This window comes from Leopardus geoffroyi, chromosome D1, assembly GCF_018350155.1.
Source record: "Leopardus geoffroyi isolate Oge1 chromosome D1, O.geoffroyi_Oge1_pat1.0, whole genome shotgun sequence".
NCBI lineage: Eukaryota > Metazoa > Chordata > Mammalia > Carnivora > Felidae > Leopardus > Leopardus geoffroyi.
The window spans coordinates 87349867-87362111 of NC_059329.1; the positions used below are offsets into that span (position 1 = coordinate 87349867).

General features: G+C 41.8%; 1 protein-coding gene across 5 annotated transcripts in view; it reads left to right on the forward strand.

Moving 5' to 3' along the window:
* The first annotated feature begins 266 nt into the window (after positions 1-266).
* The window catches only part of TCP11L1 (t-complex 11 like 1), a 34310-nt gene continuing 22331 nt past the window's right edge, over positions 267-12245 (forward strand). Inside the window, exons 1-2 of one of the 5 annotated variants that reach the window (XM_045484895.1) lie at positions 267-379; positions 3202-3388. In XM_045484895.1, the coding sequence (XP_045340851.1) occupies positions 3226-3388 (163 nt within the window). In that variant the 5' untranslated portion in view covers positions 267-379; positions 3202-3225. Of the gene's footprint in view, positions 380-560; positions 666-784; positions 1088-1957; positions 2054-3201; positions 3389-12245 lie in introns of those variants that run through there. The other 4 variants (XM_045484896.1, XM_045484898.1, XM_045484897.1 and 1 more) reach the window with 4 other exon arrangements.

Sequence of the window (12245 nt, forward strand, 5' to 3'; positions counted from 1 at the left end):
CGCAGACCCGGAGCCCACCTCTCGCATCTACATACGGAAACAGGGCGCCTCCCAGATTGAACCACCTCTCACTAAGCACCCTGGGTCCGGACAGGGCCGCGCCTCCCGCCTTTCCGTACAGAAACATGGCGCTGCCCTGCGTGGGGCGGGCGCCTCCCGGCTAAAAGGCTGACTCCCCCTTCCCGACGCTTGAGGAACGGCCGCTTTGGCCGCTACCCACCGGAGTCGGGTAGGGAGGACGGCCCTCAGCGCGGCGAGGGATGTGGCCTCGGAAGGACAGAGGCTGAAGCGTCCCGTGCTCGCCGCTCATCGCTCCGCGCCTCCTCCCGTCTCATTCCCGGCCCGAGCTGCAGGAGGGAGCACGCCGACTCCGCGGCAGGTGAGGGAAGGGGGCGCGGAGGCTGGCAGCCCTGCGGGGCCCGCACGGGAGGCGTGAGGTGGAAACCACAGGCATTTCTTCGCCTCCTCCGGGGAGGTCGGGTCCCGGTGCTGTCCGGTGGAGGCGACGGAGTGGCAGGGACGGCGGCGTGTTGCGGCGTAGGACGGCCTTTGTCCCACCCCTCGAGGCCGTGCTCAAATCGCACCCCGCTTCCATCGCTTGCTGCTGGCCCGCCACTCCCTCGCCGGCCTGAACAGTTGTTTACAACGGAATCTGGACGCTGAGAGTGAGTGACACTGCGTGCCAGAGGAAGCGGTTCCCGGCATCGGTGGGCAGACCCCCTTTACTTTGCTGAAAGACCCTTTCTGGTGGGGAGTCTCGTGGCAGCTGGGGCCCGGCATGTAGCTCGGATAGAAGGTCTCTAGGGCAAGTGCGAGAATCCTCCTACCCTCGGTTCCCTTCTGAGGCGGAGCAGGAGTTAGTGATTGTTGAATGAATGAGCACGCTGTAAGCAATAAATGGTTCCTTGCTGCATCCTGTAGCCCTATAAATATAGCTTCCATTTGTGGAAAGCTTGTAGTGTGCCAGCTGCTGTTATGCACGTTCTGTCGTCTGATCTTCCCCCAAATCGAAGAAGTGGGTAGCTGCGTTTTACAGATGAGGAAACTGAAGTTTCACAGTTAGCAAAGAGCCAGAATCGGAACCCAGGTATGTCTGAGGCCAACGCCCATCCTTCCCACACACGCTGACATCACAGAGATGACACAGCTGTCAACAAACACTGGGTATCTCTTTGGAAGATATACGGATGGAGCATATGTGGGAAATATGGTTGGTCTTGGGCATTAAGAAGTTAAAAATCTAGGTGAAGAGTTTTGTTGTTGTTTTTAATAAAACTAGCAATTTTCCAATCTTGCCCCAACTCATCTTTCCCTCTTCATCACCTGCCACTTGTTCTTCTGTTTATTTTCGCGTGCCTTCACGTGTGCCCTTTGAGTGAAATGCCTCCCTTTTCACCTTCTCTCCCACTGCGGACATATTTTAATTGGACGAAATCTTGCTCTTTTCAAAAAAAAAAAACAAAAAAACAAAAAAAAAAAAACAAAAACAAAAACAAAAAAACAGCTCAAATGTCACCTTTTCCAGGAAGGTTATCCCAACTCCTTACAGGCAGAATTAGTTTCTCCCTCTACTATGTTCCCGTAGTGGTTTCATAATGCCATCAGGGCTTCAGTTTCGCTCTGTTTCCTTGTAAGCATGTCTCCCCCCCAGACCTATTTAAATAAGTATATTTTGAATTGGATCTAAGGCTATGGTGCATGCTAGACACGCAGCAACTAGCCCTACAAGAGTTCAGAGAAAGGTGCAAACACTGTGGGGAGGTGTCCTAAGAGGAGTAGGACTTGAGCAGAATCTTAAAAGGATGGGGTTAGTTTACTGAGCTGAGTATTAGAGACCCAGAAAGCATGCCTTCCTCCTCACTGTGCAGAATGAGTTACTTCATCCTTTCTGAGCTCATTCTCAGCATGTGAAGAGGATAAAATTAGAAGTGTATTTGTTTGTCCTTTCTCAGAGAATATGCTGGCAATGTTGTCTTTTGGATCTTGGAGCGTTTCCAGAGCCTGATAGGATTTAGGACAGAGGAGATGGGTGTCTGGAGTGGGATGTTGGAAGGTAAGAGGGAACTGTATTAAAGAAACCTTCATATTAATAATACAGGCCTAAAAAAAATAATACAGGCCTGGAAATGTCAATTCCAGTAACTTCATTCTATTTAATGGAGGGATCTGAAATTTTAGATAATTATATCAAATGATTCTTCTCTGTCTAATGGGCAAAAGAGAGTCTGCCAGACCTTTTCGAAGCTGCCAACATTTCTTTTGATCCCTGGATTACCCTCCAGGTGTATAATAAAGTCTAATTAGCGTTTATGAAAATGTTTTGTGATCTCCAAGTGTTGATGATACAAATGCTAATTATTTGCAGTATTCTTGTGAATGCAGAAACATTGTGTCTGTCTTCTCCCTTAATTAGGAACACCTTAGGAAGAGAAAACTCTAGGAAAAAAACTCGGGAGAAAAGAACTTGACAAAAACTTGTATAGTAAAAAGAGGCTAGTATTCCAGGCCTTTTTTAACTGGCCCAAACCAACACGTTAAGTATTATTTCTGTTCTAACCAGCAACTAAAAAAATTAAAACCCCACCCAACCCCATACATCGTGATTGTTTGCAACTTCCTACTTACCATCTTTTCCTGCCGGCTGACAAGTTAATACAAATATTGGCCCCATACATTATTCCTAAATGCTTCATATGCTTCTACCTTCTATGTGTCAGCCCCAGGTATCTTATCCACATAACAGGATCAGAGAACCAGCTCCATGGCCCAGTGTATTCAACTGGAAGCCCAAGTTAAAAGCATGATTTCCAAAGGCTTTTCCTCTCCACTCTCAGGAAAGAAAGGAAAGAATTGAAGAATTGAATCACTCTTTGATCAAAATAGAAGCAGGCAGTTTATAGTGTTATCTTCCAACGGTGTAATATCCTGGTTTTGACTTAGGAGTGGGACAAAAATACTCAAACCTGTTACTCTGTCTGAGGTACAGGTCCATGAATTTTGATAAATTGTAAGTGTCATTTTACAGGTATCTGTTTAATCATTGAGGTAGAATATGATAGCTGGATAAGATCTTTGCAAGCCCACTGATTATTACACATGAGAAATGGAAACCCAAAGAGAATAAATGATTTGCCCAGAGTCAACTGCCAGTTAGTAACAGAGCTAGAACATTTTGGTTCACTTTTTTTTTTCCTTTCCTAGGAAAGTGAATAAACTTAATTGAGAATGTCTGAAAACCCTGACAAGCCCAATACAAATGAAGCAGGAGAATCAAAATCAAGTGATTCTGAACAAGGCCTTGAAGATGCTGTGGAAGGTTCTGATGAAGCTTTACAGAAAAATATAAAGTCGGGCTCTCCCAGCACCCAAAGAATGCAAAGACCTCACTGTAAGCAAATTTAACTTTGGTTAGAAGGAATATTATCATTGTTTTTCAGGTGATATTTTGGTTAGGCTTCCTTATACTTGTGACCCTGAGCTGGGTTCTTATCATATGAGAACATTGCCAATAACCAGCATTTAAGAATAGCAAGTTTCTCAACTGGCAGCCTAGTCACTTGTGGGTTTTCAGTTGCTTGAGAAAGTAAAGTTTTAGAATAATGTCCAGAATATTTCTGTCTTCCTCTAGTGTCAGTGACCTTCCACTTTCTCTGAATTGCTTTGAGAACTAGGAGGGTGGAGTGCAAATTGTATAGCTTTAATTAAAAAAGCATTTGAAAAGTCTCAGGCAGGTTCCAGCCAGGACTGTGCTCGTGCAGGCTAAAAAAGGTTTTGAATGTGAGTGAGGTCACCACACCCTAACTTCACTGCCTGGGGGCTTAGTTCCCACGAGGTTGAGGGGATTCAGTTTGCGGAATGTATGGTGAAGTCATTTCAGATCCCTGACTGGGAGCGGGCCTCACTGATGAAAGGGTGGCAATTTCCACAAGTATTCCCAGCAGTTGCCCCAACTCCTGTCTTTTATTAAGAATACTTAAGCTTTTTGAAGTGGGTCCAAAAAATGAAAGTTTTAAGAGGGAGTGTCATAGTCTAAGAATGTCAGTGCTGATGTTATCTCTTTAAAGTGTAGATGATGGGTAGTTCTGCATATTTGAAAGAAGTATGAACATTTTTTGGGTTTGAGGTGTGTTTCTTTTAAAATGTTCAAAGCCCTTCTCAGGTAATTTATTAGTCCCCATAATATTCTTTTCACTTTTATTATTTTTTTAAATTAAGTACGCTTAATTACTTAACGTGGGGCTTGAACTCCGACTCGGAGAACAAGAATTACATGCTCTGCTGACTGAGCCAGCCGGGTGCCCCTTAACATAGTATTCTTATAGCAAACATTAGTAGGCCCCATTTTATTGTGGCTTAGTATCACATAGATTTTGATGGATATACTGCTAGGTTCATCCCAGCACACAAAGTATACAAAGACCTCACTACAAGCAAATACGACCTTTGGTCCTCTTGGTCTCCAATATGTATATTTAGAAAGCTTCTGTTTTCCCGTTTTTACTTATTTTTTATTTTTTTTACTTTTTATTTATTTGTTCTTAAGATTTTATCTTTAAGTAACCTCTATACCTGATGTGGGACTCGAACTCACAACATACATACACAACATACAACTCCGAGATCAAGAGTTGTATGCTCTACTGACTGAGCCAGCCAGGCATCTCTGTTCGTTTGTTTGTTTATTGCTTATTATTTATTATTTTTTAAGTAGGCTCCAGGCCTGATGTGGGGCTTGAACTCGCAACTCTGAGATCAAGAGTCACATGCTCTACTGACTGAGCCAGTCAGCTTCCCCTGTTTTCTCATTTTTAAAATGAGGAAAATACACTTATCCCTTAGATGGTTGTAAAGATTAAATGATTTCATGTAAAGCACTTAGAACAATGCTTGGCATCTAATAAATGTTCAATAAATATTGTTAATACTACATGTCATCTGTTGCATTTAAAGATACCAGGACTGATTGCTGTAATATGGATGCAGATGGCCAACATGATGGTTTTATCACTACAGTTCCTGATAAAGGAGGACCTTTGGTTTAGATCTTTAGTCATTCTTTAATTGATGGCTTTGCCTTTGGCATCCTGTCAGTCTAATGGCATGACTCCAAATTAATATCAAGCCAATACTAGACTACATTCATTATCTTCGACTGTATGTAAGTATGTCCTTAAGGCAAGAGTCCTTACGCTGGGACCCATGATTAAGTGTTAGGGGATCCAGGACAGCCAAAAAAGTTTATCAACATTTGTGTGCATATGCATTTTTCTAGGAAGAAGGTTATGGAAGATTTAATTAAATTCTCATAGAAGTCCATACCAAAACAGAATAGAAAAGCAGTGCCCTAAAATATTCCTCTGGGTTCCTTGCTCTTTCTCTTTATAATAATAGGTAGGCACAGGGCTGTGGTAAAGCTGAGGCCCCACAGCCTGGGGGCCACATCAAGAAGCATCACTGTACATATACAGCATAAATAAGAATTTATAAAGTATGAAATCATCTCTGCAGACTTTTTTTTTCCAAACTGTGTAAATGAGTAGCTACTGAGCTTCTAGTAACTCTAAAATCCCTTCTGGAATTCTACAAATTAAAATGTAAATAGCAAAGAGACAACCTTTAGTCTTGCAAGTTATAATAGAGTAATATTTTAAGGGTAGAATTGCTATTGGTAACTATGATATTGTGATTAATAATAAGAAATATATTTGGGTTTTGTCCAGTTTCTGGCAAAGAGCGCCTTTGGAATTTCCTAAGTGCTATAAGTGTGTCTTTTGTTATGTTAATGAGGCGACTTTTGGAAAGCACCTAGGTAACCTAATGATGGGGGCTGGTTGCCAGGGGACCCAGCCCTGTGATTAGAGGGTTGGAACTTTCTGTCCCATCCCCCAGCCTTCAGCATGGGGAGAGGAGGGGGTTGGAGGTCGAATCAATTGCCCCTGGCCAGTGATTTAATCAATCATGCCTATATAATGAAGCCTCCATAAAAACCCAAAAGGACTGTGTTTGGAGAGCTTCCAGGTTGGTGAATACATAGTGGGTGGTGTTGGGAGAGTGGTGCACACCCTCAGGGCAGGGAAGCCCTGCACCCTTTCCCCATACTTTGCCCTTATGCATCTCTTCATCTGGCTGCTTCTGAGTTATATCTTTTTATACTAAACCAGTAAACCTGGTAAGTAGAATGTTTCTCTGAGTTCTGGGAGCCACTCTAGCAAATCAAACCCAAGGAGGGAGTCATCAGAACCTCTGGTCTATAGCACCCATGACCGCCTGGACTTGCAACTAGGGCAGTTTTGTAGAACTGAACACTTAACCTGTGGGGTCTGACAGTATCTCCAGGTAGATAGTGTCAAAACTCAATTGAATTGTAGGACACCCAGCTGGTTTCTGACAACTGTTTGGTAGTGTTGGGGGGAAGCACCCAATGTACACATTGGGATTTGGGTGCAGAACCTTCAGTAAGTGATACAGAATATTGAAAAAGGACGAGTGGCTTCCTTGTAGGAATTGGCTGGCACTAGTCCGAGATGGTGCTTTGATTCTAAAAGATAATCTGTTCTGTAAACATAGAGATGTTTACATCTCTAAAAGTAAAGATCAGTCAGCTGCAAATTAATGTCTCCCCTGAGATTCTCTACTTCCATATACTCTGCTCACAAAGCCTGTTCTGTTCTGGTGTTTAATCACCTTTGACCAGTAGAAGATGCTGTATTCAGATGAAAAACTTCACATTGTTATCCCAGTTAATATTTGCCATTTAGCATTTTGGTTTATTAAATCAGGTCTTTGTGAATTTAATTAGTACATGCCAGTCATCCTTAGATAAACGGATGGCACAAGTTCTTAATTTTTTTTTTAAGCCTATTTATTTAGGTACTCTCCACACTCAGTATGGGGCTTGATCTCGCAACCCCGAGCCAGCCAGCTGCCCGTAAGTTATTACATTTTTTTAAAATGTTTATTTTTGAGAGAGAGAGATAGATAGTGGGAGCAGGGGAAGGGCGGAGAGAGAGACACACACACAGAATCCGAAGCAGGCTCCTGGCTCTGAGCTGTTAGTACAGAGCTTTACACAGGTCTCGAACTCACGAGTGGTGAGATCATGACCTGAGCCGAAGTCGTACGTTTAACCGACTGAGCCACCCAGGTGCCCCTAAGTTCCTAGATTTTTAAAGCTCATGACTAGACTTTGAGTTGTAGTGTCTCTGTGTTTAGTCAGTGAGTCAGTATTTATTGAATGCGGGGCGCCCGGATGGCTCACTCGGCTCTTGATTTCAGCTCAGGTAATGATCCCAGGGTGGTGATATCGAGCCCCACACCAGGCTCCTTGCTGGACAGTGCTGGGCATGGAGCCTGCTTAAGATTCTCTCTCTCTGCCTCCCCCTCTGCCCTTCTTCCACTTGCGCTCTCTCTATTTCTCTCAAAAACAATATTTTTTTCTATTGAATGAATATTACGTATCAGGGATACAGCAGTGAGTCAGGCCTACAAGGTCTCTTACCTCATGGAGCTTGCAGTGTAGTGAAGAAGACAAAATAACAAGCAATTTCTACAGTGCAGTAAGTTCTGTGGATAAACTTTACCCTTGCTTCACTATGCTCCCTCTATAGTAGTTTTGGGTGACATTTGCCATCTGCCATCCATAAATGTCCAACCACTTGTCTGACTAGAAGCGTATCTTTAGAGTGTATGGACTTCTCAGATTACAGAACAACTCAATAAGGAAAGGTAGAGAGTAGGAACATTCTGAATTAGGTTTTCATTTTATTTTGAATCTATTCACCAGCTTCCCAAAGGGCATGTTTACTTGGTTTGGTTTTCAGTTTCTTTAACAGGGTATCAGTGCACAAATGCTATAAGGGAATCAGCAGCAGCTTTAGCTTTATATTGCATAGTAAAATAAATTCCAGGGTAAAATACATGTGACCTTACCATTTTTTATGGCTCTTACTACAACTCTTCACAGGTTCTCTTCACAAGTTGAAGTGAAACCATGTTGTCCACTAAATTGTATCTTTGTGTTCTCATGAAATTGGTAAATTTGAGAATTCTCAAAACAAAACAAAAAATCCCACCCACAACCCTGTAATTAGTATGCAGTGACCAGTTTCTGTGTATGTAGACCTGTAACCTATCCTGATCCTATCTTAGAATTGTAGCTTTTAGCTTTTTTGATCAGGTATCCTTCATTAATAAGTTTGATTAAGTAGTCTCTAACTTGGACAGCTCTGTAAATTTTCTTCTTCCTGGTGTCTCATGTTCTTAGCACTTGGTACAAGCTGTTTTATCCCAAGTGTGCCCCAAATCATGAGAACACACTTGTGTATAATTTGGAAGAGTCTCATCTTCTGTGGAACATTCCTTTGGTTTTACTGTCTTCTTTTTGCATATCAGGAAATAATGGCTGTGGAAGATTTAAAATGACTTGTTCAAGGTCACATTCAAGAGTCTGGAGGGAGCTGAAATTCTTCCTTCCTCTGTCCCTTGTGTTTCATGACAAGGTAGCATAAAAACACTGTGTATTTATCATTACCCAAATGCCCTAAATTGTTGAAAAATGGTAAATTAATTGTGAAAACTTGGCGTGTTTCTATTATTTTCATAAATTTAAGATGATTAGACATTTGAAGATTTTTGTAAAACCAGGGTCAAAACCAAACTTGGAAGCCCTGATGATGGGGCTTTTTTTTTTTTTTTTTTTTTTAATGTTTATTTATTTTTGAGAGAAAGAGAGAGATCCCTAGAGGGGGAGGGGCAGGGAGAGGGGGACAGAGGATCCAAAGGGGTCTCTGGGCTGACGGCAGTGAGCCCGATACAGGGCTTCAACTTATGAACTGTGAAATCATGACCTGAACTGAAGTTGGACGCTCAACCGACTGAGCTACCCAGGTAGTCCTTCTGAATCTTTTTTTTTTTAAATTTTTTTTTTTTTAATGTTTATTCATTTTTGAGACAGAGACAGAGCATGAACGAGGGAAGGTCAGAGAGAGAGGGAGACACAGAATCTGAAACAGGCTCCAGGCTCTGAGCTGTCAGCACAGAGCCTGACGTGGGGCTCAAACTCACGGACCGCGAGATCATGACCTGAGCCGAAGTCGGACACCCAACTGACTGAGCCACCCAGGTGCCCCTGAATCTCTTTTTAAGAGATAAGAACTTGGCATGCCTGGCTTGCTCAGTTGGTGGAGTGCGTTACTCATGATTTCAGGGTTGTGAGTTTGAGCCTCACATTGGGTGTAGTGATTACTTTAAAAAAAAAAATCTTAAAAGGGATAAGAACTCTATGCAGTTTAATAATTCCTGACGTTTGATGTTGATACATCACAGTGAAAGTTCCATTTTCTGATACATGGTAACAGAAAATATTAGCTTGAATAAATTTAATAGTATATATATAGCAAATTCCTGCTAAATGTCTTTGAATTTTTTTTAGTTTATCTATTAAATTTTTTTTAATGTTTATTTATTTTTGAGATAGAGAACATGATCAGGGGAGGGACAGAGACGGAGAGAGAGAGAGAATCCCAAGCAGGCTCTGTGCTGTCTGTGCAGAGCCTGATGTGGAACTGAAATCCGAAGCTTAACTGGCTGAGCCACTCAGGCTCCCCTGAATTTTTTTTAAGTTTATTTTTTGAGAGAGGGCACAAGCAGAGCAAAAGCCGAGAGGGAGAGAGAGAGAATGCCAAGAAGGCTCCGCACCACCAGCGTAGAGCTCAATGCGGGGCTTGAACTCACAAACTGTGTGATCATGACCTGAGCCAAAACCAGGAATCCGATGGTCAACCAAGTAAGCCCCCAAGTGCCCCCCGCCTTTGAATTTTTAATCAACTTTATTGAGGTAGAATTTATATATAATAAAATTCCATTTTAAGCATGTAGTTTGAGTTTTGACAAATGCATTTACAGTTGTGTCGCTACTACCACAGTCCTGCCCCTTGACAGTGAATCTTTCCCACTGTCTTCTGGCCTTTGGCAGCCACTTACTTTCTATGTCTATAATTTTGCCCTTTTTATGATTTCAAATAAATGGAATCATACTGTATATAGTCTCTTATCTGACTCTTTAACTTGGGATAATGCTTTAAGATTCATCCGTGTTTTTGCATGTATCGATTGCTTCCTTTGTTATTGCTGGGTAGTGTTCCATTGTATGGTTATACTATTTATTCATTCTGCAGTTGATTGACATTTGGATTAGTTCTAGATTTTGCCTGTTAAGAAGAATGCTGCTATTAACATTTGAGTACAGGTCTTCATAGGGCCATAGTTTTCTTGTGTAAAGACCTAAGAGTGGGATTGCCGGGTCATGTGATAAGTGTATGTTTTACTCTATAAGAAACCAAGAGATTGTTTTCCAAAGTGACTGTACCATTTTTTATTTCTACTGTTTGAGACTTCCAACTGCTCTGCCGCTATGTCAAGACTTGGTTATGATCAGTCTCTTTAATTTTGGCCATTCTATTATGTATGTAGTGGTATCTCAGTGTGGGTAATTTTTTTTTAATGTTTATTTATTTTTGAGAGAGACAGAGTGTGAGCCAGGGGAGGGGCAGAGAGAGAGGGAGACAGAATCTGAAGCCGGCTCCAGGCTCTGAGCTGTCAGCACAGAGCCTGATGCAGGGCTCAAACTCAAGAACCATGAGATCATGACCCAAGCTGTCAGACGCTTAACTGAGCCACCCAGGTGCCCCTCGATGTGGTTTTAATTTACATTTCCCTGATTATAAAATAAAAGGAAAAACCTACAATGTTCCACCTGTGTGGGGCAAAACCCAGTCCTTCCTCCTGTGTTTTTCTCCCGGGTGCCTGTGTCTCTTTAGTATTCACATAGAGTAGATCACTTCTGGCCACCAAATGTGTGGGGTCATTTTCTCCCACCAAGTAATTTCCTGTGATACTACCTGAATTCCTATAATTCAACTCAATTCTGACACTATTTATGCAGAGATAACATCAGATCTCACAGGTGAAGAGCTTAGTCCCACACCCATCCCTCCACTTTGGACAATAGTCACAAATCTAGGTTATTACCAGTGCTTTTGACCAACCAGCTATAGATTGGAGATTCTAGCGTCCCTTTCATAAATTCTATTAATTTACTAGAGTGGCTCACAGAACTCAGGGAAACACTTATGTATACCAGTTTATTAAAAGATAAATAAAAGTGAACAGCTAGATGAAGAAATATATAGGGTGAGGTCTGGGTGGGTCCTGAGTGCAGGAGCTTCTGACCCTATGGAGTTGGGGTGCATCACCCTCCTGGTATGGATGTGTTGGACAACGTGGAAGCTGTCTGAACCCTCTACTATTGGGACTTTATGGAGGCTTCCTCATGTAGGCATGATCAATTATTAACTCCATTTTCAGCCCTAAGTATGGAATCCTCTCTGGAGGATAGGGCTGAAAATTCCCAACCTTCTAATCATGGCTTGGTCTTTCTAGTGACCCACCCCCATCCAGAAGCCATCCAGGAGCTCAGAGTCATCTCAGTAGAACAAAATATGCTGCTAGTGCTTATCACTTAGGGATTAAGAAAGGTTTTAGGAGCCCAGTGTTAGGGAGGGGGTCAAAAGCCAAATATTAAAACAAGAGATGCACCTAGTGTTCTTATCACTTAGGAAATTATAAGGGTTCTAGGAGTTTTGTGCCAGGAATCAGGGTCAGAGAACAATATGTATATTTTCTGTTATCTCTCACTGATGACTAATGATGTTGAGCATCTGTTCTTGGCCTGTTGTGTATCTATCTGCTTGAGAGAAATGTCCAGACTTTTTGTCTACTTTTTACTGGTTGTCTATTATTACAAGAGTTCTTAATATGTTCTGGATACAAGTCCTTTATCAGATTTGTGTTTTGCATATATTTTCTCCTATCTGGCATGCCTTTTATATTCTTTTTAGGAGTCTTACAAATTGGTAAAGCACAATTTATCAATATTTTTCTCTTTTATGTTGAGTTTTTTGTATCTTACTCTAAGAAATTTTGCCTAACTCAAGGTAGATTTCACCTGTGCTTTCTCCTAGACGTTTTACAGTTTTAGCTCTTGTATTTAGGTCTGTGGTCCATTTTGAATTTGTTTTTTACTTATCTTGTTCAGTAAGGGTTGAGGATCATTCTTTTCCATACGGATAGCTAATTGTGTCAACACCATTTCTTGCTTATTGACCACATGTACACGTATGTGTGTATGTATGTATGTATCAGTCTATTTCTAGGTCCTCTGTTCACTTGCTCTGTATATCTGTCTT